Source organism: Hipposideros armiger, unplaced genomic scaffold, assembly GCF_001890085.2.
Source record: "Hipposideros armiger isolate ML-2016 unplaced genomic scaffold, ASM189008v1 scaffold_496, whole genome shotgun sequence".
Taxonomy (NCBI): domain Eukaryota; kingdom Metazoa; phylum Chordata; class Mammalia; order Chiroptera; family Hipposideridae; genus Hipposideros; species Hipposideros armiger.
The window spans coordinates 554,244-578,412 of record NW_017731846.1 but is presented as its reverse complement, the minus strand read 5'-3'; the positions used below and the strand labels follow the sequence as shown (position 1 = coordinate 578,412).

Below are 24,169 nucleotides of genomic sequence, written 5' to 3'. Positions count from 1 at the left end.
TCCCATCCTGTTCTTCCTATATTCCACTCTTCACCCCTTACTGACCCCACTTTTCTTTTCCCCAGTCTGACCCACATCTGCAGTTCTTGACAAGTGAGCTGGTGGAAGCAAGTGCAGCTGGGATTAGCAGGGATCGGGCATTCTTCCGCCCCTCCTGGCTCTCTGAGCGCCCAGGCTGTGCTCACTGGCTCCCGGCTCCTGATAAAGCCTCCTCTTCTTTGGCCAGGGGCTCAGAAGGATTCACTAAGGTTTGGACCACTGGTGGTAACAGCTGCCTGTATTGTTTAGATGTTGCTTCCGATTGCTCACAGATTAAGGTCAACCGATCATACTGAACACGAAGAACTTCAAATGCTTTCAATGGGTTCTTCAGGTCAAGGAAAATGGGGGCTTGATGATTAAGCCAGTAGTAATTATAGCAGTCACCTTGTTCATCTGTACAGTACAAACTAACGACTCTAAATTATACCTGAATCATTTCTATTTAGCTTTAGTAAGAAAACCAATTTTTCTTTTGTTGTTTTGGTCAAATAATGATTGTTTTCTCTTCCCAAGCCCACCCTAGAGCATGTCGGGTAACAAAAGCCAGCCAGCCCAGCCTTAAATCTTTGCCTCTGCAAATCTAGACCCGAATGGGCCCTAATCTTTTTTGTAATCCAACAGAAAATGAAAAAAAACAAAACTTTTTTTCTCTTTGGAATTCCAGGAGCACACGAGTCACATCATGTGTGCTCCCTGTTCTAGACAATAAGGAAAATGCCATGACCATACAGATCTCATAATTCTGGTCCACGAGTCACACATCCACTCCTTACAACCTGATGACACTCAGAAGTCAATTTAAATGAAGGGTGTCACCTCTTGAGAACGGCTCTACAGCAACTTTTACATCCCTGGGAAGTTCCTGAGACCCTGAGGAAGGGGCAGGAGAGCTTACCACATTTATTCTCAAATGTCCTGACTATAAAAGCAGCTTATAATTTCACACCAATGTCATGTCCTCAACATAAAAATAAAAATTCATTTATTTTCCAGGAAACTTAAGCATCTCGGTCAATAAATTAAAATACATATATTCTGTAACAGTCTTTTATACCAAGAGGCTTGTTCTGGGTCTTGAACAGTGGCTTTGTCTGCCCATGTCACCACACAAAGGCAGCTCGCTCTCGCAGCATGCGGACACCAAAGCGCTGCCATTCTCGCTGATAGATCCACAGTTCCTGGGTCGTATCTAGACAAGCTAGCACTGCCCCCCCTTTCCATGCAATCAGCCGAGGATCCATGTCCTAGAGAAGTGATCAAGATATGTCAGCACAAGCAGACGAGATGCACATTTAATCATTTACTTGACTTTGCGGATGGGAAAAACCCTGCTGAGTCAATAACCTCATAAGTCAGATTTTCAACCTGAATTAACCACCCATGCAGGACACATGAACTACAGGCATCTTTCTGTTTCAACTGACCAGAAAACTCTTTTATTTCAGAAGCTGCTACTACTCACTACTCTTCCACATTCAGCCCTTAATGCAGAACATACGTAACAGGAAATAACTGATTTTGACATTTGCGTAGAATAAATATATCCCACGATCCCTCCCTCAGGATTAAAATTAAATAAGAACATTCCCAGGAATTGCCAGTGAGATATCATGAAATATAGGCACAATCTGTTTCTAAATTCCTAGGTGTATATTTCTTTTCAAGATAGTTCAAGCCTAAAAGATCTTTAAAGATCACCTGGTCCAGGGACCAGAAGCAGATGCTTAATAGGAAAGAGAACAATGGAGGAGGTGTGGCCGACAGCATGAGACCCGTCTGTCTTCTCCTTGCCCCACCTCCTTGCCCCACCGTCCCTGTACAAAGGCAAAGTCAGCACAGCAGGAACTAAATCCCAGGAATGCAGTCCCCTACTCCAGAGCTCCTATCACATCTGTGACCTGCTGCAATTCTCCCACTTGCCCCAAACCCTCAAGAACTCCCCAGACACAACCCCAGGATTTTATCTCTCTATATAACAGTATAATGACAAATAATCTGTGCTAGTTTGATTTGCATCCAGTCCAACTTGCACCATGAACACACCTTGGGCCTTGTGATCACTTCCACATTTTCAATAATTCGTCTGAATGAAGGAGGCATTTTGTTGAGAATTCTGTGCTGCAGAAATTCTTGAGCTTTATGAAACATCAAACCACCTCCGACCACCAGGATGGAGCTGTACATCTTCTTTTTGGTATCGTCAGATGCTGAAAAGACAGTGATATCCCTTGAATGCTTTTCCCCATGTCCACCCTAGGCCAAGCCACCACCATCTCTTGCTTGGACAATTTCAAGAGCCTTCTCCAGGATCTCTCTCCAACCCATCCTCAACAATGCAGCTAAAAGAACTTCGCAAAATACAAATGTGAGCATGTTACCCCCTGCGCCCCGCCACTCGCAGCATCAGGACCAATCTCTCTAAGGGGGCCTAAAAAGTCCGTGGCGTGTTCTCACTTCTCTCGCCTCATCCTCACACCGTGTCCTAGCCACACTGGCCCTCACACAGGCTTCTTCCTCAGCCTGGAATGCCACCCCATCTGTAATGGGCTAACCCCCACTCACCGCCCAGATCTCTCCCAAGTGGCTTTTCCTTAAGGAAGCCTTCCCTGACTTCGACCCTCCACACCTCCCTTACTGAGTAAAAAATCCCTTATTAAATCCCTTGATCAGAAGCACCAAGTCAGTACCCTTCAGTTTATTTTGTTGCCCCTGCCGCAGTTGCAATTTCACATTTGTGTGACAGCTTGACTTATTTTGGTCTCCTCCAACAAGGTCAGGAACCAATGCCCGACACCTGACAACGCAAGCACAAGGCAGGCGCTCGCTTGCTTCTGAGTGAATTGCTACGCTACGCACAACCACACCCCTGCTTGAACCTGTTCACTTCACTGCAATCTCCCTGCCTCCCGACACGTGCTTACAACAGCAGTCTATGCTGTGAAGGATGGCTTTGTCCAGGCCCAGGGCTTTCCCCTCAAACAGCGAGATGGCGGTCTTCCTGGACATCAGTGCGGTGAGGGCCTCCTCAGAGTCATTGCCAGCCATCAGACAGTCTCCCTGAGAGGAGCCCAAATCCACATCCTGGGAATGGAGTCTTTCTGGAAGATCAGAGGACTGGCCACGAAGATCCCCTTCAAATCCAATGGGTTTTGATGCAGACTTTCGGTCAGCAGTAGCTTTTGCAGACTTTAAATCAATGAAAAGGACACTCAAGTAGATGGTATGACTACGACACAACACTGCTGATGTTTTCCAGCTAACTTCACCCCCCCTCCCCTCCATACACTATAAAACAGGCCTATTGCTGTGGTGCAGAGAGGAAATATGCCACAGGATATAGCCAACCACCCAGTACCCACTCCTGGATAGACTGGAGTGAGGGGGTGTGCAGAAGATGAGGATACACTGACAAGCTAAAGCAGTCACTGGCGGGCAGGGCTGGTCTCAGAACCTTACTATTATATTACTGGTTGGATTTTAAAATTGAGATGTCAGTGTAGACGAGCTTTTCCCCCCTTGATCTGAATTTCTAAGTGGAGTATTTCCGTGGAACTCTTGGGCCGGTGACTGTTATGGAACCTTCATTTTCAAACCTAAACTAACCACCTCATGCTCACTTTGGGACAGGAATGAAGACTAGAAAAGGTTTGCAAGCCCTCTTCTTCTCCACTATGAGCTGCTGTTTCATTAGCAAATAGCCTTAATCTGTGGCCCCTGCGTCAGACATCCTATTACCGGGGATCAGCTTTGGACAAAGGAATTCACCTCCCACACATTATAATTAAAAAATAGGTGAGATTTTACAAAAATGTTTACTATGGATAAATATTCAAAAGTAGATAATGCAATATACACCACAAGGGAAGTAGTTTCATTAAGTTAACTTTTAAATGTGTGGACTGGTACTGTGAAAGTTGGATTAATGTCTGCTGAACAACAAAAAAAAATCTGTCATCCAGGTTTTAAATTTAGACTTCATTTCATCTCCAGTTCTAAAAACAGTATCAGCTTCAGTATGCTGTCTGACTGCAGTGATTGCAGTGATCCATTCATTATGGGCAAACCCTTCCTGCACGGACAAAACTGCCTCCTCTCACACTAGCATCACTGCGCACCTACCTGTTCCTGCTTGCTCTGTGTGGCCAGCAGGTAATGTTCATCGTGAGGGTCCTCAGGGTCCCCCTGGGACCTGTGCTGCAGAGTTGTCATTTTTTGTCCAACAATTCCAAAAGTTGCTGGGTAAAACAAAGCCATTGGTGCCTATGCATGGAAGGAAAAGAATGATCAAAGATACTGCCCCTTGAAAATAACTGATCCATTACATTTTGTCTTTCTAAAAACAAAACCGGCAGACTAGATCCTAGGAGTTGGACTGGGTAGTGTTCTTTTGTTCTTTTTGGGGAGTAGCATTCTTTCTTCGGTGCAAGATAAGCCAGAAAACTCACTTATCCAACTGAATGGGTAACATGACACCACAGAATCTGAAAGCAAATGTAAACTACCTAATAATCTACTTTATAATTACCTAATTAAAAAAAAATAATGAAAAAAGAATGGTGCCTCTCCCTTTAAATAACTAATCACAGAGTGGTTAATTAAAAACACAGTCCTCAGACTTATTCTAATTTGTTTTAGTGAATAATCTTCAAGCAGCTGACATTCTGACCTCATGAGTCCCAGAGAGTGCTTATTCTCTCAGTCTGTTTGAGCTTGGCTGGCTTTTTCTACCCATGAAAATATACACCCATATGTTACCTGGAGCTTTTCATCTCCTAATCGAAACTGGTAAAGTAGGGCAGGGGAGTCCGGATGTCGAATCTGAAACTCATGGTCCTGAAGCCCAGAGATGTCCTGATTCCAGGAAAAGATGCTGTCAGTGAATCAGTAGACGTGCACGTAAACTCCTCCAATTACAATTAAGGTTCTCTTCCATCTAAGCCTCATCTATCAAAGGGCTGCCCTACGACTACCACTCGCAGCAGAACTGAATACAATGAGAGTTCAATGATAACTTCCTTCCCTTTTAACATCTGTCAAATTTCCATCATCTGCATTTTTTGGTTTTCTTCATTATCGAGAAACACTAACACAAACAATGACCCAAATCAATAAGCAAATACCCTCAATAACTGAGGAATGTTACCTAGTTTCATGTTTCTCAAAAATGCTTTTATTCAGAATTACGTTATTTGAAAATGGTAAAAATAGGGTCTAAAACCGAGTACAAAAAGGTAGCAATCCATATGTAGCAATGACTCTTCACAGGACTAAAAAAGTGCTTCAAATGGTGCCATTTTAGTAAATGTCTGCACCTATATATTTACCTGCTACTATTCATCACACCTAAAGGTTTATCTTCATCTTTTATCAGAATGATCACAGAGCCTATTGAGAGAGTTACATGCTAAACTTTTTCTTAAAAAAACAGGCTGTTCTCCAAAGCCCGAGACATAGTCTCACAACTCTGACCTTACCAAGCAACTCTCACTCCTTAAGGGCTTCAGCTTCAAGGCTTTATCAACTTAAGTTGAAAGAGGAGCGTGATATTTATTGTTAAAATTTTAATTGCCTTTTAAGTATCTTACATTTTTCCTGAAAACAAAAATCATCATCAATTTTGATTTTGCTCCCACCTGATCTAAGTGACAAAACGTTTCTTTAAGGTGCTGCAGAAGAAGGCAGTCCATTTTATTTGTTAGCTGGCATTCTCTGTAAGGGAATCCGGCTCGCTGCATCAGCCAGTAAAAACATCTTGACACATCAGATCCCCCATATGCCAGACAGAGCCTAGAGTGAAGAGACAAGGGCAGGTGGGTAATCTGTCAGTTAACAAAGTGCAAAGGGTGATTCAAGAACTCAGTTTGGCACAGTGAAACACCAAGTTTTAAGCAATGTCTGTGGTAGGAATCCGTAAATTAAAGAATGAAGGGACAGCTGGATGGATGGGAGGGAGAAAGGGATCTCTAGAAAATACCATTAGTTGGGCACCTAGAAGCAGTCATGCTGTTTGCAAAAAGTACCCGAGAAACAGAAAACAGTATTAAATCCAGCTCATTTCCAAACCAATCATTAACCATTTGATAGTTGTTTACCTGTGCACACTCACCAGCATATAAAGTGGCAGGCACTGACACCACAAGACGGACTTATGGGAGAATCTTACAGAATACTATCCACTAACTGAACATGTCTATGATTTGGAAAGACCACTGGTACATTATTTTAGTGGTTGGAGACTTGAATCCAGTGTTTTCTCCATACCTTGAGAACCACTGGCATCAGACAATACAAACAATGGATGAGCCAAAATAACTCATACTGAGTTTTAGCATGCACTGTAACTTGGGGTGGGAGGTAATAGGTTAACCTTTCTCACGGACTGCTTGGGCCCTCTTTCAAACTTGTCCTATACTCCTATACCTTGAGATTCAAACTACCTAATGTAAGGGACAAGAAGAATTAAAGCATCCTGAAGAAGCCATCCTGGGAACACAAAATGCTGCAGAGAACACGTATGTGCACTACCTGAGCGTGCTTACCTGTGTTGGGCTTGTCTCAGGAAGGACAAGCAGCATACCTGCTCCTGATGGTTCTTTTATTAACTCTTGTATCAGTGATTACACCATGAAGGGACTTGACCACCATAAAGTAACTCATCACTCACTGAACACCATTTATGACAAGGAAAGCAAATACTCAAAATGCTAGCTAGGTAGAGAACTCAGATCTGAAAACCTACTTTCTCGTACATGACTTGCCAAAATAAAGCTTTGCTGTGAGTACGGCTGGTACCTTTAGGCCAGACCCACAGCAAAAGACACAGAGCTAACCTACAGGCTTCCTCTGGAAAGCGCACAGCACACAGCTGCTGATGTGTACTTGTAGTAGAGAATTCCAAAGGGAAGGGTAGAGTCAGTTGTTTGTAGCCTTGTTAGAATTTGCACTTCCACAATCTTGCTGGTTTCCTATGCAAAATTTGAATATGCAATTCCTTATAAATAATTCTCTCTCACTTGTGATGTTTTATAGTTGAACAGACTGTGAGGGAAGAAGAAGTGGGGCATGCCCCCTCCCAAGTTCCTTACCGAGTGTTCCGATGGGAGACCCCATCCTCCACACAGCATACACTGGTCTTCTGGTCCCCAACATCTACAATACAGGTGCTGCTTAAACCACTTCCAAAGGTGGCGCACACAGACTCCTGATGGACCACAATCCCTAAAAAACAAAAGGCAGAGGAGCGATTAGCTGGGGAGCAGTAACACCCCTGAAACAAATAATCAGCTAAAGTCTAGGAACCTCTGGGCAAATGTTCAAGCATTGCTGATCCTCTCAAATAAGCATTTCCATAAAGCAGTGAATTGAATTAACTTTGTCAGTAAAAATGAGAAAGACTCTCATTTCAAGTAGGTTTCACTGGAATATCAGACATACCTGAAAAACCCATCTTCATTAGGATCATATTCACTAATTCTTTCACATGCTGTTTATTATAGATATCAGGAATTAACAAGATACATCTGTAATACTAAAGAAACAAAGAGAGAAAAGATTAAATGATTAACATAACGTCAGGTCAAAATAAATTTCACCACACCTGTCTTCAAAGAGGACTGACTCTCTCTAAAGTAGCAGCAATGCTTAGAGACCCAGAATAAAAGCTCAAACTTCTCTGCTATCTTTTGGGTTTTATGAAACACAGAAGATTTTGAAGTTTTTTTTCCCTTGGAATTATTGAAAGCTTATGAAATGAAAAACAAAACTACTGATATATCTGAAAAAGGTCCAGGAGAAGGCATCAACATAAATAAGCTTGCTGCCTGCAGAGCAGTAGAGAGACACCAAAGAAGCCAACAGAATAATAAAGAGAAAGCACTAAAGGGGAATTCTGTGAAGATATCCTCAACACCTTAAGGCTGAGAGTGCTTCCAGGGCCTGGTATGATCAACAACTCAGTAGTGTGTATTTTTATTGACCAAGAATCTTCAAGACAATCCAAGTAACTGGAAATTTGAGCTCACCTTTAAATCTTTCAGTGGAATTTCCAAGTACTTCTGTATTGCATGACACCATATTACTTCAATATCTGCCAGAACAGCTGTAAGAGAGCCTCCGGGTCCTGGGTGAATATTTAACTGACCTCTTCTAATAGGCCAGTGAATATTGTAACAGTCCAGTGGATTAACATACAAGGCCTAGAAAAGACGGAGATGAACACATTGTTAAAATTCTTCTCTCAGGGTTTTCTGGATTCACATTAAAATTCCAAGGCCAGAAATTATTTGCTGATCAATATTTTGTTGAATGTTCTAAATGTTGAGAGCGGAGTATCTAACATCTCAGAAGCCAGTGTCCTCTGGTCCTCAAAGTAGGATTATGGAATGCTGGAAAACTACAACTGGATTGCAAAGTAAGTGAATTTTAGCACTAGGATCAGGTTTTCTTCTTCCATTTCAGTGTAAAGAAGTTTCTTACCTCTTCTCCTACCAAAAACTCAGGGTGATGAGATGTGTTTGTCCACTTATTTCCTGAACAGTGATCTAAAATTGCAGGTCGCATCTGCTTGTTGTAGGAGCGTGCCTGAAATAAAAGCACATCAGACAATTCTCTGAATTTATGCAAGGGAAAAAAAAGGGGGTGGGTGTAGTATGAGTTCTCTTTTATCCTCTCTCACAGACCAGATACAGTGGAAATTTTAATCACAAATCCAAGATATTTGGCAAAATATTGACTGGTAACAAAAGGATTCTCTTGCCCTTTTCCACAATCTTTATTTTTCCTGTGATTTTTTAATACCTAGGCCGTGACTCAGGCCAGTCCAAAATTAATGCACTCTGTCTAAAGTTGAATACAAATTTACATACCATACTGACTCATATCCATTCCTAATAGTATTGGTTTATCATGCTAAAATAACAAATGTGGTAAGAATACAGCTTCCCACCAAGATCCTGGAATTATACACTTAAGACTCTCAGACAAACTGTAAATTTCATCAACTTACAGTAAGAAACACCACCTTATAAATTATTTGGCTTGCGTAAGCATCTGTGACACTGATTTAAGTACTCCTTAGGTGGTGAATTGTTTTTTTCCTCTTTAAAGGAAATCCCATCTTGCATTTGCAATGAAATAGGGGAACACATGAATGGTATTATGATGTAATAGCTGCACTGAAAGAATAAGTCTGAGAATAATGTAGTTGAGACTGAACCTGTTCAGGGGACACAGGAATCCGTCTGGTACCATTTGACATCTTTTTAGACCATATTGCTTGATCCACCATTTTAAGACCATTTTGTCTTTGTTCATTACTTTCAGGTTTCTGGGAAAAAAGAACAAAATATGAGCAGCACCAAGGGTTTAGTGAAAAGGGAAGGCAATCTGGCAAACTACTAATTTAATGCAGCAATGGGAAATGCTCCTTTGTCAACAAGTAGCGTTTCTTTAATCTCTGTCATAGGTACTCAAAGTAATCTTTTTATTATTAATAAATAAAAAAGTCATAAAAGAACCCTCACTGTAAACCAACTATCTGCAAAAGTCTGTAACTTCAAGTGACTTTGAGTTGTAGAAAATTTTATAGCAAATCAGAGCATAACTACTTTATATTTACAAAGTATTTCAGAGGCTCGCCCATGTATTAATATAATTCTCATGTTTGCAAATTTTTAACAATTTTGTAATATTCCTTCATGTGTTATTTTGCTCAACCAACAAATATTCAAGTTATTGTGATACTGTAAAGAATACATTCCCATGAATTCCGGCCGAGTGGCACGTTGGTTAAGAGCTGGCTTGGGATGCCAGAGGGCCCCGGTTCGGATCCCACATATGAGGGCCAGTGACACTGCCCTCTACAGCTAAGATGCTGAACAACGGCTCAACCTGGAGCTGGGCTGCTGTGAGTCGCTGGCGACAGCGTAGGCTGCAGCCCCTGCTGCAATGGGTTGCCATGGGCTACCGTGTGTAGCCGGCAGCCAGCGTGAGCAGCTAGTAGCCGCAGTGAGCGGCCGTCCAGAAGCCGGCGACTGATCTGCCTCAATCGGGAAGAGTGCAATGATAGTGCCAACTTGGGCCAGTGAAGCAACATCCTCCACAACTAGACTGAAGAACAAAAGGACAGCAACTTGTCTGTTCCCCTTCCCCAATTCCCCAGCGCTGTTCCCATCCCCCAATTCCCCAATAAAAAAATCTTAAAAAAAAAGAATATATTCATAATTTTTTTGTAGAAATGTTTTCTTTCCATTTTTATTCCTGAGATTTACTTTCTAAAGTAGAATTATAAGATTCAAAGATATAAGTGAATTTTAGACTCTTATATTGCCCAATTATATTTAAGCTTAGAAATGGGCTTGAATATAGTCTGCTAGTTATGCTAAAAAATGGAACCCTAAGATTTTACTATATTTTGCCGTGTATAATGTGCTCCCATGTATAATGCACACCCACGTTTCTGGCCCAAACTTGAAGGGGAAAAAAATCATTTTAATTTTTAATGCAAATTTTTATTTTTTTATATTTAGGTGCTTGTTTTTTGTATTATAAAGGAATTTTAGCATTTATTTATTATACTTTTAATTCATAAATATAAATAAAATAATTAAAAACATTTAGAGATACAGAATTAGTACTACCCATGTATAATGCGCATCCTTATTTTCCCTCACAGATTTGGGCAAAAAAGTACACACTACACACGGCAAGATACGGTACTATCAGAATTACAGAAACTGCAAGTTCCTTAAACTATCCTTGATTTAAATCTTAAAAGTGAATTATAATGTAATACATACATTTAACACCTACCACAAAAATTTTTCCTGATAATTACCATTTGCAAAATAGGATAAAGTAAATGTTTACTGTAAGGAAATACATTTTTTTGCCTTTAAATTATGATTTGACCTAAGATTGTAATAAGTGCTTATTGTAGCAATTCAATTTGCTTATGAATTGAAAATATAAGCTCAATTTAAATGCTAAGTATCTGGAAGAGAAAATATGGCAGTCAGTTAATAGAGACCTGACTGTATCATTTGAAGTGCATGACAATTCTGTATCTTCCATTAAAGATCACCTTCATCAATATGCAATTCGTCCTCATGGATAAAAAACAACAACAACTGGATTTACTTTCATTGCAATTATTTCTTTACAATCTAAAATCACTAGCTAGCTCATATGAAAAATGATATTTGTAACCTGGAATGATGTTATTATTTTAAAACACATTAAAGCTACGAAGATGTTTATTCAAGATTACTGCATACACTTGAATGTCTAAACCCTCCCAAGGAAACAACTTTGGGCTTTCTCTCCAAGTCCTCCATTTCTGACTTACATTTAGTCCCTCCCTTAGGAGCCAGTTGTCCTTGTACAGGGGCTGCCCTTGTTGTTTGTGTCTTCGTGCAATGACATGAGGAATGCTGGCAGGAAGTGTGTCTGTGGCTCGACCAATCCTTAAAGTTGTTGAACCTGGATGTATGACAACAATGAAGTTGCTCTGGATTTGCTGCAAATATAAAACATAGGACTGTGACCTTAGTAAGTGATATGCTGGCAACAAGTTAAATAACATATAGGTAACAGACCAGGCTAAGAAGTTAGTTAGCTAAAATGACTATCAGGCTCAAAGGTTCTTCAGGAAAGGGAAGTCTTTGAGAGGCATCCAATTACTGCTTCCTGTCTGAATACAAACTCATTATCTGTGTTCCCAGGATTTGACTCGCAGAACATAGCCCAAAAAATATTTGTTTAAATGAACGGAACCATAATTATCCAATGCAAATTAACCTACTGGGCATTTCTGTCCCAGGCACTGTGGGTACAATGGTGACCAAGACAAAGTTCCAATGATCAGAGAACTTCATGTACTAGGGAAGATAGTTACACAAGGAATCAAGTGTGGGAATACTATGACGTGAAGTCCTGGGTTCCCTAAATCGAAATCACCTAATGATGCTTGTAAAAATAAACAAAAAATTGACTCTGAACTTCTACTACCAATTTTCTGAATCAGAATCTCCAGGAAAAGCCTAGGAATCTGCAATTTTCAAAAGCTCCTGAGGTGATTAGATTAGTATGACAACTCAGGTTTAAACCCAGTGGTTGAACAGGTGAGGGAAGAAATTAATGTTAAGGATAGAATTATTATTTTGTAATACTGGAAAATAAGGCTTTATATATCAATTACTTCCAAATGTGTGTATACACTATATTTTGGTTATTGTTTCTAAAAACACTTTACCCTTGTTGGTTCTGTGTTATTCGTCTAGTCTGACAAGAGTCTGGTGTTGAAAAGCCAGAGTTCACAATTCTGTTCTCATAAGTCAGAAAACGTTGCTGCAATTCACAATCCATTCTTGGGAGACAAATTGGCACAAATCACGACAGTGGAGTGATGACTGCGGACTTTACATTTAGATGGTAATTTTTCAGATCCATAATTCTCATGGGAGCAGAATAGAATCTCAATCATTTAGGTACCTTTACCATGTAAACTTGTTGAGGGTCAGTTTCAGTGGGGGGGGTGGGGGAAGGCAAAAGGGACTGACAATCCCTTTGACAACAGGGTCCCTGTGTTAAGAACCACGACTCCAGCCTGACTCCTTAGCTAGCACCTATTCTGCCCTGCCCTTGAAGCTACAGTTGTGTCTTCTTGGCATGTTTCCATTTAAAACATTTCCATACATTGCCAATAAAATAAAGTCCAGACTTCCAAAATCAAGGCCCTGGCTACTTCTCTAGCCTTACTCTAGAGCCACTTCTTCTTTGGTCAGTACATCCCACATACCATTTCCTGGATATTATTGCTTAAGGTAAGATAAGAGTAGAAAAGTTATTAAGCAAATAATAGTACAGGTGTCACAGAGGATATGGAAAAACCAAATGGTGACTGAAATTAAAGAAATGCTGTTACAGTGGTTAAGTACCCAGGCTCTGGCTTCACAGACCGGGCTTCAAGTTCAGACTGTGACACTTTCTTGCTCTGGATGAAATTCCTGCCTCATAGAGGATTAAATGGGTTAATCACATAGCTCAGTGTCTGGCTAGCTTAGCTCTTCCAAAGTTCTCCGTAGCCTTCCAAAGAGGCCAGGTTCTTTGGCTTATATGATCCTCACGACTCTGCCAAAATCTCCAGTCTCATCTCTTGCTCCCTCATCTTCCTCAATTCCAGACATCCTGCTCTCCAACACTACATATCCTCTTAGCCCAGGTCTCTTCCATGTTGTTCTCTCCCTCCCTGAGATTCCCCTTACCCCTGGCCAACTCTTAATCATCTTTCAGGTCTTAAGTCCAGATGTCAGCTCCTTTGAAGAAACCATCCAGATCCTCAAGAACGGAGAAGGTACCTGTTGTGTGTGCCCAGCACTTCCTTATGGTCCTCTGCACCAACCCATCCCACACCAGGCTCTGATACCTGTGGCCCCACCCCCAGCCATGAGCTCTCCCTCCTACCTCCCCCTCAGAGTGGGAGACTAGAAGATGGGAACCAGCAAGGCTCTTGCAGGCCATCCAATCTGCCCCCTCAACTAGGTAAGTGAACACTGAGGCCGGTGCAACAGTAATAACCACCCTGAGGGCTTACCATGTGCCAGGCACTGTGTTATGTATTTTACAGCTGCCTCGCCAGTTGGGCATGATCCTTAACCTGTCTACCCATAAGGAACCTGCCTCAGAAACGCCCAAAATGAGCTTCTGGGCATTTACATGCCTCCTGATTTCTGCTGTGAATTGAGAGTGCCTTTGCCCATTTTCCTATGGGAATATTGGTGTTTTCACCACCATTGAGGTTGTATATATAAAGGTCCTTTGCCTGTCATGCTACTGCAAACAATCTCCTCTGGTTAGTATAGTTTAATCTTGTTCAGTTTTTGACATACCAGTTCCTAATGCATAGACAAAGGTGTCTACCTTTTCACTGCTTTTATGCTTGACTACCTGAGAGTTCCTAAAAAAGAAAAAAGCCTAAACCTCTAACTACCCCTTACCAAGGATACGCAAATACTCCACGTGAGCCAGACCCGGTGCTAAACTTGACCTGGGACCACTGAAACCTCACAGCAACTCGGGAGGTAGGTGATAGCCCTGTCTTCGTCTCACTGCCAGGGGAGCTGGGGCTCCTACAGCAGCTGATGGGGCGTGCGGTGGGGACGTAGTAAGGGCCTCGGCGCGAGATCGCCTGGCCCCGCAGCGTTGCGGGGCTTCTTTGCCCAGGTGTCCCAGCGTGCCACAACCCGGTAGGAGAACGAGCACCCCTCTGCACCACCCACGAGGGTGAGGGCCCGAAGCCTTCCACCGGCCGCCAGCCTCCCCTCCCCAGCCCCGGCAGACAAAGGCTGAGGCTAGGGTGCGGGGCCCTCACTGAGACCCGCCCGCGGCGCCTAACCTCCTGCAGCGACTCCGGCACCAGCGCGGGCACGATGGGCCGCTTCACGCCGCGCTGCTCCTTTTCTTTCTCCCCGCCCTTCTCTTTCCCGTTCTCCGCATCCCCCTTTTCTGCCTGGGTCATCGCAGCTGGCGACCACCGCGAGCCTCCAGCTTCAGAGCCGCACGTAGACCGCCACAAGGCCCCTCCGCGCAGGCGCCGTTTCCCAACATGCTGCCCACACTCAAAATGGCCGCCAGGGAGTCCCAGCAGAGAATTCCGGGAAACGGAAGAGCCTGCCTGTCCGCTGGGGGGCGGGTTGGGAGGTTGGTGGGGGTGTGTTATTAAATGGATGTTGCTGCCACTGATTCTGGCTGTAGCATGACAGCAAGGTGCTGTACTTAATCTTTGTTTTGAGAGCTTATCATGGACCAGCCAATAACCAGCATCTCATTTCGTCTTCACACCTGCCTCTTCTCCTGAAATTCCCAGACACCATACGTACTCCTAGTTCTCATTATTTCACTGGTCTGCTCAGTCCAGCCTCAAATGTTAGGGTCCTCTGGAGCTAGGTCTCCTCTGTACACACTCCTTGCATGACTATCCAGTGTCATGGCTTTAAACATGAAGATAACTCCCAAATATATATTTCCAGTGTGGACCTCTCCCTGAGATCCCAACTGATGAACTTGGTATCTTCACTTGGATGGTGACAAGGCATTGCAAACTTAAATACAGTAATACCTTAGTTTATGAGCATAATTTATTCCAGAAACAAACTACTCGTACTGCAAGACATCGCTCGTTTATGTTAAAATGTATTAGAAACGTTTGCTCGTCTTGTGGCACTCGCAATCCAAGGTTTTACTGTATGTCCAAAATGGAACACTTGATCCCCTTCCACCCACCACACCCCAAAAAACCCTACTCCCACTTTAACCATCTCAGTAATTATCACTTTGATTACATCCCCACTTCCTAGCAATTAGAGTTGAATAAATCCTTACAAATGGATATAAAAATGCTTTGTCACAGTTCAAAATACTGGGGTAAAGACGACAAAATCCTAGTAAAAGAATGTGAGTTACCAGCATTCAGGTAGGGGTTAAAAACAAAGCCAACAGTTTAGAATTCAAATTTGTCAAGACAGCATTGAAGTTCATGCCTATCTAGTTCATGCCACCTAGACAATCTTCATTTTGTAGCTCACTTTTGTTGGTTATGGCTTTATAAATACCCTGATAATTATATCTGATAGCAAATCAAACACATTTTATTAAAGATTCATGAAACAAATACATTTCAAGATATTATATGTACACTACTGAAATAAATACAATGTAACTTATTTATAAATGAAAACAAATTAACAATGAACACTTTCAGAAGTTGAAAAAGATGACACTAATAGTACTAAATACAGCCTTTTATTTTTCTTCAAATTCGGAGTTTTTGTGTTTCAATTATATAAAGATGAGTAGTCAGTTCTGTAACCTAAAAATATTCACTTATTAAAACTATATTAGTACTTTCATAGACTATACAAAATGATAATGAGACAAACATGTGCATTTATAGAACTGCATGTCAGTCATGCCAGATCCCTGCAAGGGAATTCCCAGCACGACCTCATTCGTCTGTGAGGACACAGAGCAATCCTTGTTTAGACAGACACATTCATTCATCTACTCGTCCAGCATGGTCAGCCCTCCAACTGCTTGATGGTTTCCTTCTGCTATGAATGTGCATGCCCAGTTGTCTGCTTCTTACAGCAGACATTTACCTAAAAGAAAACATTATAATTAGTTGCTAATTATTAATCTGTATCTGTATGAAAAAGCCAACAATCATTACATGTTATAAAACCTATTTCAAAAGACATTTTGATAATAAAGCCAATGGATTTTTCAAGGGTTAAGATAGAAATATTTTTCCAAATAATGAAGTCTGAGTAATTACAGAATGTTGAACAACTTGTTTTCCAAAAGACCTTCCTAAGGAGGCATTTTGAAATGAAATCCCTGCAGAATAATTTAAAATTTTAAGTTACCTTCCTCATCCACCAGCCATTGGAGGAGGATTAGGACCACGTAGATGACTGATTCGACCCATTCTTCTGGGGGGGTTTCCTGGGGGCCTAATAAATGAAAAAGTTAATTTCTACTGTTTAGTAGACATTACTTCAATTGGTTCCTTTTAATCATTCAAATAGACCCTTTATTTAAAATAGCAACTACCACTTAGGTCAAAACTTCAAACCCTTACAGGGACCAGATACATAAAAAGCACACGAAGAAAGTGAGTCAGGCAAGGACTGCGATGAACCCACCAGCAAGCACCTTCTGTAAATGCCTACCAGAAACCCAGCTCCAGCTGAATTTTGCCACATGGAAACACAAGCCTAACCCAGTGCTGCTTAATCTTTTGAATTTTTAATTACCAGCTGGAAATCCAGATTCTAAAGTGAAATCTCTAGGTTTTAATGTTGGCTCTCATCCTCTAATTTAGGTCTTTTCCATAGGATATTTGATGTACATATTAGCTTTGCCAAATTAACTCAGGTTATCAAATTGGAGGCATCCTGACTTAATTTACAGCAATGCATAAATTTTGTGAAATAGAATTTAAACCCTTAATTTCCATGTGTCTGTCTGTCTGTCTATCTATCATAACTAAATTAATTAAAATATACAGAGGTGTGAAAACATCTATTATCAATTTAAAAAGCTATACCCTCTTCCATCATCATATCTGGAATCAGATGAGTTTCCGTAGCCTCTTTTCTTTTTCACATCTTGCTGAAGCAGAGTTTTGAAACTGAAACAAGGGGCAGAAAACAACAAAAGATCATTTCCAACATTATAAAATAGAATGGTTTCATGGTTTCAACTCATCTCTGTGAGATGACGACTGAACTGATTTAGCTCCAAACCCACTTCTCAAAACCATCTGTACACTATCTAATAATCCGAGCACGTCTCTCAACAGAATGTGCTGTTTTGTGCTAAAGCCACCATTCCTTTTCTTTCACCCCAACTTTCTTCCTGTACTCTACATCAGCTGTCAGGTCTTTTGTTTTTACAGTACTGTACATCAATTGCTCCTGCATTTCCCCTGCCGATAGCCTTCCTAAGGTTACCTTGGAGAGGGAGGGGCTGAGTGTAATGTTCCTGAGGCACAGACATTCTGGGAATCCATTTAAATGAAATTTTATTTGTGAAAGGGGGAGAATTTAACTAAATTAAAACCATACTTTTAATAAATAATAGGGAATAGGTCAAGTTTGTAAGAGATTGTAAAGAAGTTTTGCACTGGGGAACTTCAAGCCTCTCTTGTCCTGTTTTTTCCCTATGGAACTGACTCTTCCATTTTACCCTTTCTAATTTATGCCACATGATGCCAAAAGATTAATCTTTCTAAATCACAGCAATAATCAAATTAAGTATAAAGATCACAGACTGATATTCAAACTTTTCTGTCACCGTTGTGTTGCTTCCACCTGGAGTAACTTCTCTGATGTCCACCTCCCACAATCATGCCCACCTCAGTGCAATATGAAAATACTGACTGATAGTAAATCAATGAAGAGACTGTCTCCCACATCTTTGTATCCCCACAGTTCTCTTACGGGTGTAAGACAAATATATATTCAAACTTAGGATAAGTAAGACTTGTTAGTAGTTGATAAACAATTTTCATAAAACATACAGCATGTGAAAGACCAAAAAATGCATTTAACTAAGAATTGCTTGACATTATAGTGAAGTTTAAATTTTTGTCTCCTCTGAATGATTCTAATCCTTCATTTAAAAAAACCTTGATTACTTGGGAGCTTTTATTTTTTAAATCAAGATCTAATTCCCTCATTTACTTGTTGTGTAATATTGAATAAAATTTGCATACACACACTAACGCCGTGAATAGTAGAGAGAAAGTGAGGTGCTGTCATTTGGCATTAAAATAGGCAGACCTGGCTCTATAGCTGCAGGTTGAAATGGTCACCAAGGCTAAGATATCGTCAGGCTTACTAACTCAACCAACAGATTCATAACCATAAGATGTCTGTGGCAGCTTTACCACTACACAAGTACGCATTCCCCTTTGTATAGTTATTAATACAAAAAAATTAAAAACTGCTTCGGGAAAGCTGAGCTCATTTACACAATGAAGTGTACCTAATGTACTTCTGGCAAAGGACTATTAAGAGCTTACTATACTTACAACAAAACCACGAACTCAGCTATCCCCCAAAAGAAATCTGTTATGAAAGATAATCTCCATGGGGACTGACTCCGGCTGTCCAACACTTGTCCTACAGAGAAGAATAAAGAAACTTTAGTTAGTGCTAGAAATCCCTGACACAAGATGCATTACATTTAGGTCACACAGACTCAGTATTCAACTTGTGTATTGTTCCAAATGGTCAACAAATGGAGAGGTCTGTTATATGCACATCATTCTAAGGAAGAGTTCAGGGGAGTAAAGCTCTGTGATCTAGGGGTCATTCCTTAAATTTGTCAAATGCTTTCCTATAGTTTGTAATTTTGATGGGTGACATTTCATTCAAGCATTTCTTCTTTTTTTTATTTTATTTTTTTATTTTTAGTTGGGTGAACTCCTACAAGTTAATTAATCTCTCAGACAGGCAGATTCCTGATTTTTATTTTTTTATTATTTATTATTTATTTTTTTAAAGATTTTTATTGGAGAATTAGGGGATGGGAACAGCGCTGGGGAATTGGGAGAAAGGGAACAGACAAGTTGCTGTCCTTTTGTTCTTCAGTCTAGTTGTGGAGGAGGTTGCTTCACGGGCCCAAGTTGGCACCATCATTGTACTCTTCCCGGGCAAGGCAGATCAGTTGCCGGCTTCTGGAGAGCCGCTCACGCTGTCTGCTGGCCACACATGGTAGCCCATGGCAACCCACTGCAGCAGGGGCTGCAGCCTACGCTGTTGCCGGCGACTCACTGCAGCCCAGCTCCAGGTTTAGCTGTTGTTCAGCATCTTAGCTGTAGAGGGCAGTGTCACTGGCCCTCATATGTGGGATCCGAACTGGGGCCCTCTGGAGTCCCAAGCCAGCTCTTAACCAACGCGCCACTTGGCCGGCCCCATTTTTTCTTTTTTTACTGTGTAAAATATACACAAAAATTTTTACCATTTTGACCATTTTGAAGTGTATAGTTCTATGACATTAAGTATATTCACATTGTTGTACAACCATCACCACCTGATCCATCTTCAGAACTTTTTCATCTTCCCCAACTGAAATCCTGTACCCATTAAACACTAACTTCCAATTTCTCCCTTCCCCCAGGCCCCGGCAACCATCATTCCACTTTCCGTCTCTACGAATTTGACTTCTCTAGGAAACTCATATGAAGAATCATACAACATTTGTACTCTGGTGACCAGCTATTCCACTTAGCATACCATCTTCAAGGTTCATCCATGTTGTAGCACATGTCAAAATTTCCCTTTTTTTTTTTAAGGTTGATTAATTTTCCTTTGTATATGTATACTACATTTTGTTTAGCCTTTCATCTGTTGATGGACACTTGAGGAACTTCCACCTTTTGGCTATTGTGAAAATGCTCTTTGATCATGGGTGTACAAATATCTGTTTATTCAAGTATTTTGAGGAAACAAGTGGGTGAATATAAAAGAATGCTCAAGGGCCAGCTGAGTGGCGCGTTGGTTAAGAACTGGCTTGGGATGCCAGAGGGCCCCGGTTCGGATCCCACATATGAGGGCCAGTGACACTGCCCTCTACAGCTAAGATGCTGAACAATAGCTCGACCTGGAGCTGGGCTGCTGGGGGTCGCCGGCGATGGCATTGGCTGCAGTCCCCTGCTGCAGTGGGCTGCCATAAGCTACCATGTGTAGCCAGCAACCAGCGTGAGTGGCCAGCAGCCACCATGAGCGGCCGTCCAGAGGCCGGCGACTGATCTGCCTCGCCCAGGAAGAGCGCAATGATGGTGCCAACTTGGGCCAGTGATGCAACATCCTCCACAACTAGACTGAAGAACAAAACGACAGCAACTTGTCTGTTCCCCTTCCCCCGATTCCCCAATAAAAATCTTAAAAAAAAAAAAAATGCTCACAACACTTCCATTTTCCTAAATGTGTTCAAAGTATTTCTTTCACTTGAAAAGCATCCTGCCTGTATAAAAAAATTGTTTATATATACTTTTTAAAGTCTTTAGAATCAGTTATTATAATAAAATTTTTATAAACCAAAGAATCTATGTGCTCTAACCACTTAAGAGAACTCTGCTTGTTCATTCAAATGACTATTTTTCTGTAAAAGGATGCTGTGATTCTGATTATAGACTTGTTTTATCTTAAGCAAAAATGGATTTATTTTTCAAACCACTTTAAATAGAAGATACAACATGAAAAGTGGGTGCTCTAGAGTTTCAGCCTTGCAAATCAAAAGATCAGAATATTTTGGGAGAAGAGCTGTCTGTCAATTACCTCTCTCCATTTTCCTAAGGACTTCTTCATGCTCACATCCACCCCTCCAGCCAGGGTTTACTTTTCCTCTTTCCTTGACTAGTTTACTTTCAGGTATATCCATTCATAGAGACATTGAGGATAAAAGGGCTGCACCTAAAGACAGAGCATGGGTGATAGGCTTGGTTCTGCCTCTTATCAGCTCTGCTTCCTTGGCTGATGGGACATTTTCCTTCTCTGAGAAAAAGTATTTAAGGGCTAATCATATAGGATTGATTGTTGGGGGGAAAAATAATTTGACAGTAAGGGAAATGTTTTGTCAACTATGAAGTGCTAATAAACACAGTCCTTCTAAGAAGATAGATCTAATTGGAACCCATCAATTCTTCCTTTGATTCTAAAGAACATATTGCATCATTCTGTCTTGCTGTTTGCACTTTCCCTCCTAGTTTCTGAGGGCAGAATCCCCCACTCCCACCCCCAATATGCTTAGAGAGAAATAAGTTGCTTGAATGCAATTGGCATTTCTCACCTATGAAAGTGAGATAAAAGGCCCTAATAAATCCATCGTTATTTATGGGATCAAATACGATAATGTATACACCATATGACATATTACAAAGAATTATTCAGTAATGCATAAATAGAAGCTGCCAGCTTTAATCACAAAGAATAAAACACAAAGTCTGCAAGTGCCCAAAACGAAGATAAAATTTTTATTTTATTGTATGTGTGTGTGTGTATGTATGTGTGTGTATCCATCAAGCTACCTGTTTCAAAGATTTTTAAGTGGGAGACAAGGAGAGAGTGAGATTTTGAAGAGCAAAGAAATGCAAAGTGCAATCAGCCAAAAGACTTTTTACTATCTTATCTCCAGAAGATAAACACATGATTAATAGAATCAGCACCTAGTTCCAGTGATCTATGCACCACTTGTTAAGACTGCACCAAGACATTTATTTCACCTGAGTCAAACAGGTGGCCAGGCAGTTCCGGCATTGTTCTGACCCTGTCATATTGTATCTTTCCTTTCCAGTCATTTTCTTTGTCGAGTCACTAAATTAAGTCTTTCTGATTTGCCATTCACGGAATAATTAATTTCTTTAGAGAGAGTGGTGCTTCTTCCTGCGCCCCTTGAAATTAAGGCAAAAGACTACATGTGTGACTAGCTATCCTCTCCTGGGGGGTAAAACCCACGCAAAACTTGCATTTAATTCTCCTGAAGTTGCGTAGTCTATAACAGCAAAGACGCTGACGTCAGCCTACCTCGATTCAAATCTGGACTGTGCCATTATCTACCTCTGTGATCCTGGTCAAGCTATTTAATCTATATGCGCCTCATTGTCCATCCATAATACAGGGAGAATAAAATATTACCTGAATAAGGCTGTTACAAAGACTGAATGAGTTGATAAGCGAATAACGCTAAAACAGTGGCCGAGGCATAAGCGCTACGCAGCTGGTGTTAACGTTATTACTAGTTAAGGACATAGACGCCCGAGAGGAAAAACCACTTTCGCGAGACCCACAATCAGCAGCTCTACGAGAACCAGGACGCTAAGCTCCCGGCACAGTAGTCACGACAGGGACCTCAGCCCTTGCCCGCCGGCTTACATACGATCGGTGACGCGCCACAGGCCCGGTCCACTTCGTTTGGGGATCCGCCTGGCTGCGCAGCGCCCAGTCCAGGAAAGCCGCCACGGACGCCAAGCCCGGCGGGGGAAGATGGAAAAAACCCGAGATCCGGCCTCCCAGGCCAGCGGTCGCCCCCAGATCCCCACCCCACCTCCCCCGCAAACTCACCATTCGCGATGTAAACCATCTTGCTTCTCGTACCCCGCCTCCGGAGCGACTAAGGGGCCTGGCCCCTCTCGACTTCTGTATCTTCTTCCGCGCCCGCCCTTCAACGTCATAGATCATGATTAGACAACATGGAAACGGAAAAAGGAGGTGGACGGAGCCCATTGGCTGGGGGGGACACGCCCCCGACGGGCGGTTTTGGTTCGTCACGCCAGCGACTACCGGTGAAGCGGAGCCTGACGGGTAGGTGGCCGGATATGATGTTTGAGATTTATGTTGTACGCGCTTGGTTTTTCCGTTTCGTTTTGGATTTGGTTTTGCGGAGCATACTTGCACCACCGGTGGAAAGAAGCTGCTTTGTAGTTGTTTGATAGGCCCAGGGTTGGGAGAAGGAATGCTGCCACACGTGCAGTGGCTTGGAGAACCGCCGACATAAGGAATCTCTTTAGAATTTTCGAGAAGCGTTGATGTTTGAGGATGTGGAGGAAAGTGCCTTTCGTGCTTAGGCTGTGACCAAACAATACGTTTTATTGTCAAGCCTTTGGGAATACGTAGACAGGAACCTGCTGGATGCATTTTTTTTCTCTTTTAAGCCAGTGTTTCTGCTCTTGGTTCACCACAAGTGACTAGCGTTTTTTAATAGGCTCTTGCGGGGCAACTGAAAAATGTTGTAGCACGCGTGAGACCTTTCTCTGCTTGTTTCTTGATGGCCGCTGCATTCCGGCATTGTAGAGGTGACAGACGAGTAAGATATTTCTTGGCCATTGACTTAATAAGGACCACATAGTTTGTGCTGATGTATGTTTACTCTGCTCCATTCACTGGATTGATGTTCCCTGAACATGGAAAGCTCCTTACTGTTTCAAGACCTTTGTACTTGGCTGTTCTTCCTGTGTGGAGTCCTCCTAATGGCTGTTTACGTTTGTTTTTTTTTCCGGTTCTCAAGTCATGTGTCATCTCATTGGAAAGTTACTAATCACCTACTAAAATGAAACTGAAAATTATATTTATTAATAGAAGTAATTATATTTTTCATTTAACCATGTTGGTTAAGATTGTAAATATGTCCTAGTATCTGAATAATTGACGATTTAACGTCATGTTGGCTCTTTGGGGAGCATTGTTCCCACAAAAATGCTTAATAGGACAAGACACATCATTTCATTTGAAATTTTGTAGCACAAGCATAGAGGATCATTTTTGCAAAAAATACTGGAGGAGGGGGGCCATTAAATTTCCCAAAGAGCTTCCTTAATCTGGGTCATGCTGCCATCATCTCTTAACCTGCCCTACTCTAGTTGCCTTCTAACTGAAAACCCAATTTCCACTTTTACTAGACCGCAGTTTTTCACGCTGCAGAGTGCTCTTGAAATGAAAATCAGCTCACTTTACAACACTAAAATCTCCATGATTACTTTTTTTTTAAGATTTTTTTTTTAATTGGGGAGTTGGGGGAGGGAACAGCGTTGGAGAATTGGGGAAAGGGAACAGACAAGTTGCTGTGG

The 24,169-nt window shown here is 41.6% G+C and overlaps 2 protein-coding genes across 3 annotated transcripts; both read right to left on the bottom strand.

Moving 5' to 3' along the window:
* Positions 1-301: 301 nt before the first annotated feature.
* Positions 302-14,674, bottom strand: ACTR8 (actin related protein 8). Of its 2 annotated transcripts, none has more exons than XM_019667412.1 (13): positions 14,435-14,674; positions 11,387-11,557; positions 9,257-9,367; positions 8,518-8,622; positions 8,064-8,237; positions 7,477-7,570; positions 7,128-7,260; positions 5,676-5,829; positions 4,798-4,893; positions 4,162-4,302; positions 2,964-3,228; positions 2,086-2,249; positions 302-1,286 (listed from the first exon to the last, which is right to left on the bottom strand). In XM_019667412.1, exons 1-13 carry the CDS (start codon positions 14,555-14,557, stop codon positions 1,143-1,145), a joined length of 1,875 nt encoding a protein of 624 aa, XP_019522957.1. In that variant the 5' UTR covers positions 14,558-14,674; the 3' UTR covers positions 302-1,142. The 2 variants fall into 2 exon arrangements, with proteins under 2 accessions (XP_019522957.1, XP_019522958.1); XM_019667413.1 differs by having other exon boundaries at positions 11,387-11,520; positions 14,435-14,517.
* Positions 14,675-16,459: 1,785 nt separating this feature from the next.
* SELENOK (selenoprotein K) lies at positions 16,460-22,778 on the bottom strand. Its single transcript, XM_019667414.1, has 4 exons — positions 22,668-22,778; positions 18,635-18,725; positions 17,147-17,230; positions 16,460-16,550 (listed from the first exon to the last, which is right to left on the bottom strand). Exons 1-4 carry the CDS (start codon positions 22,684-22,686, stop codon positions 16,460-16,462), a joined length of 285 nt encoding a protein of 94 aa, XP_019522959.1. The 5' UTR covers positions 22,687-22,778.
* Positions 22,779-24,169: the final 1,391 nt, after the last annotated feature.

Excerpts from the sequence above, each read along its gene's own strand:
- ACTR8 (XM_019667412.1), bottom strand. The coding sequence starts at position 14,557 with ATGACCCAGGCAGAAAAGGGGGATGCGGAGAACGGGAAAGAGAAGGGC. Across the intron at positions 4,303-4,797 it reads TAGGAGATGAAAAGCTCCAG|GCACCAATGGCTTTGTTTTA; the intron begins GTAACATATGGG and ends TTCCATGCATAG. Across the intron at positions 1,287-2,085 it reads AAGTGATCACAAGGCCCAAG|GACATGGATCCTCGGCTGAT; the intron begins GTGTGTTCATGG and ends TCACTTCTCTAG.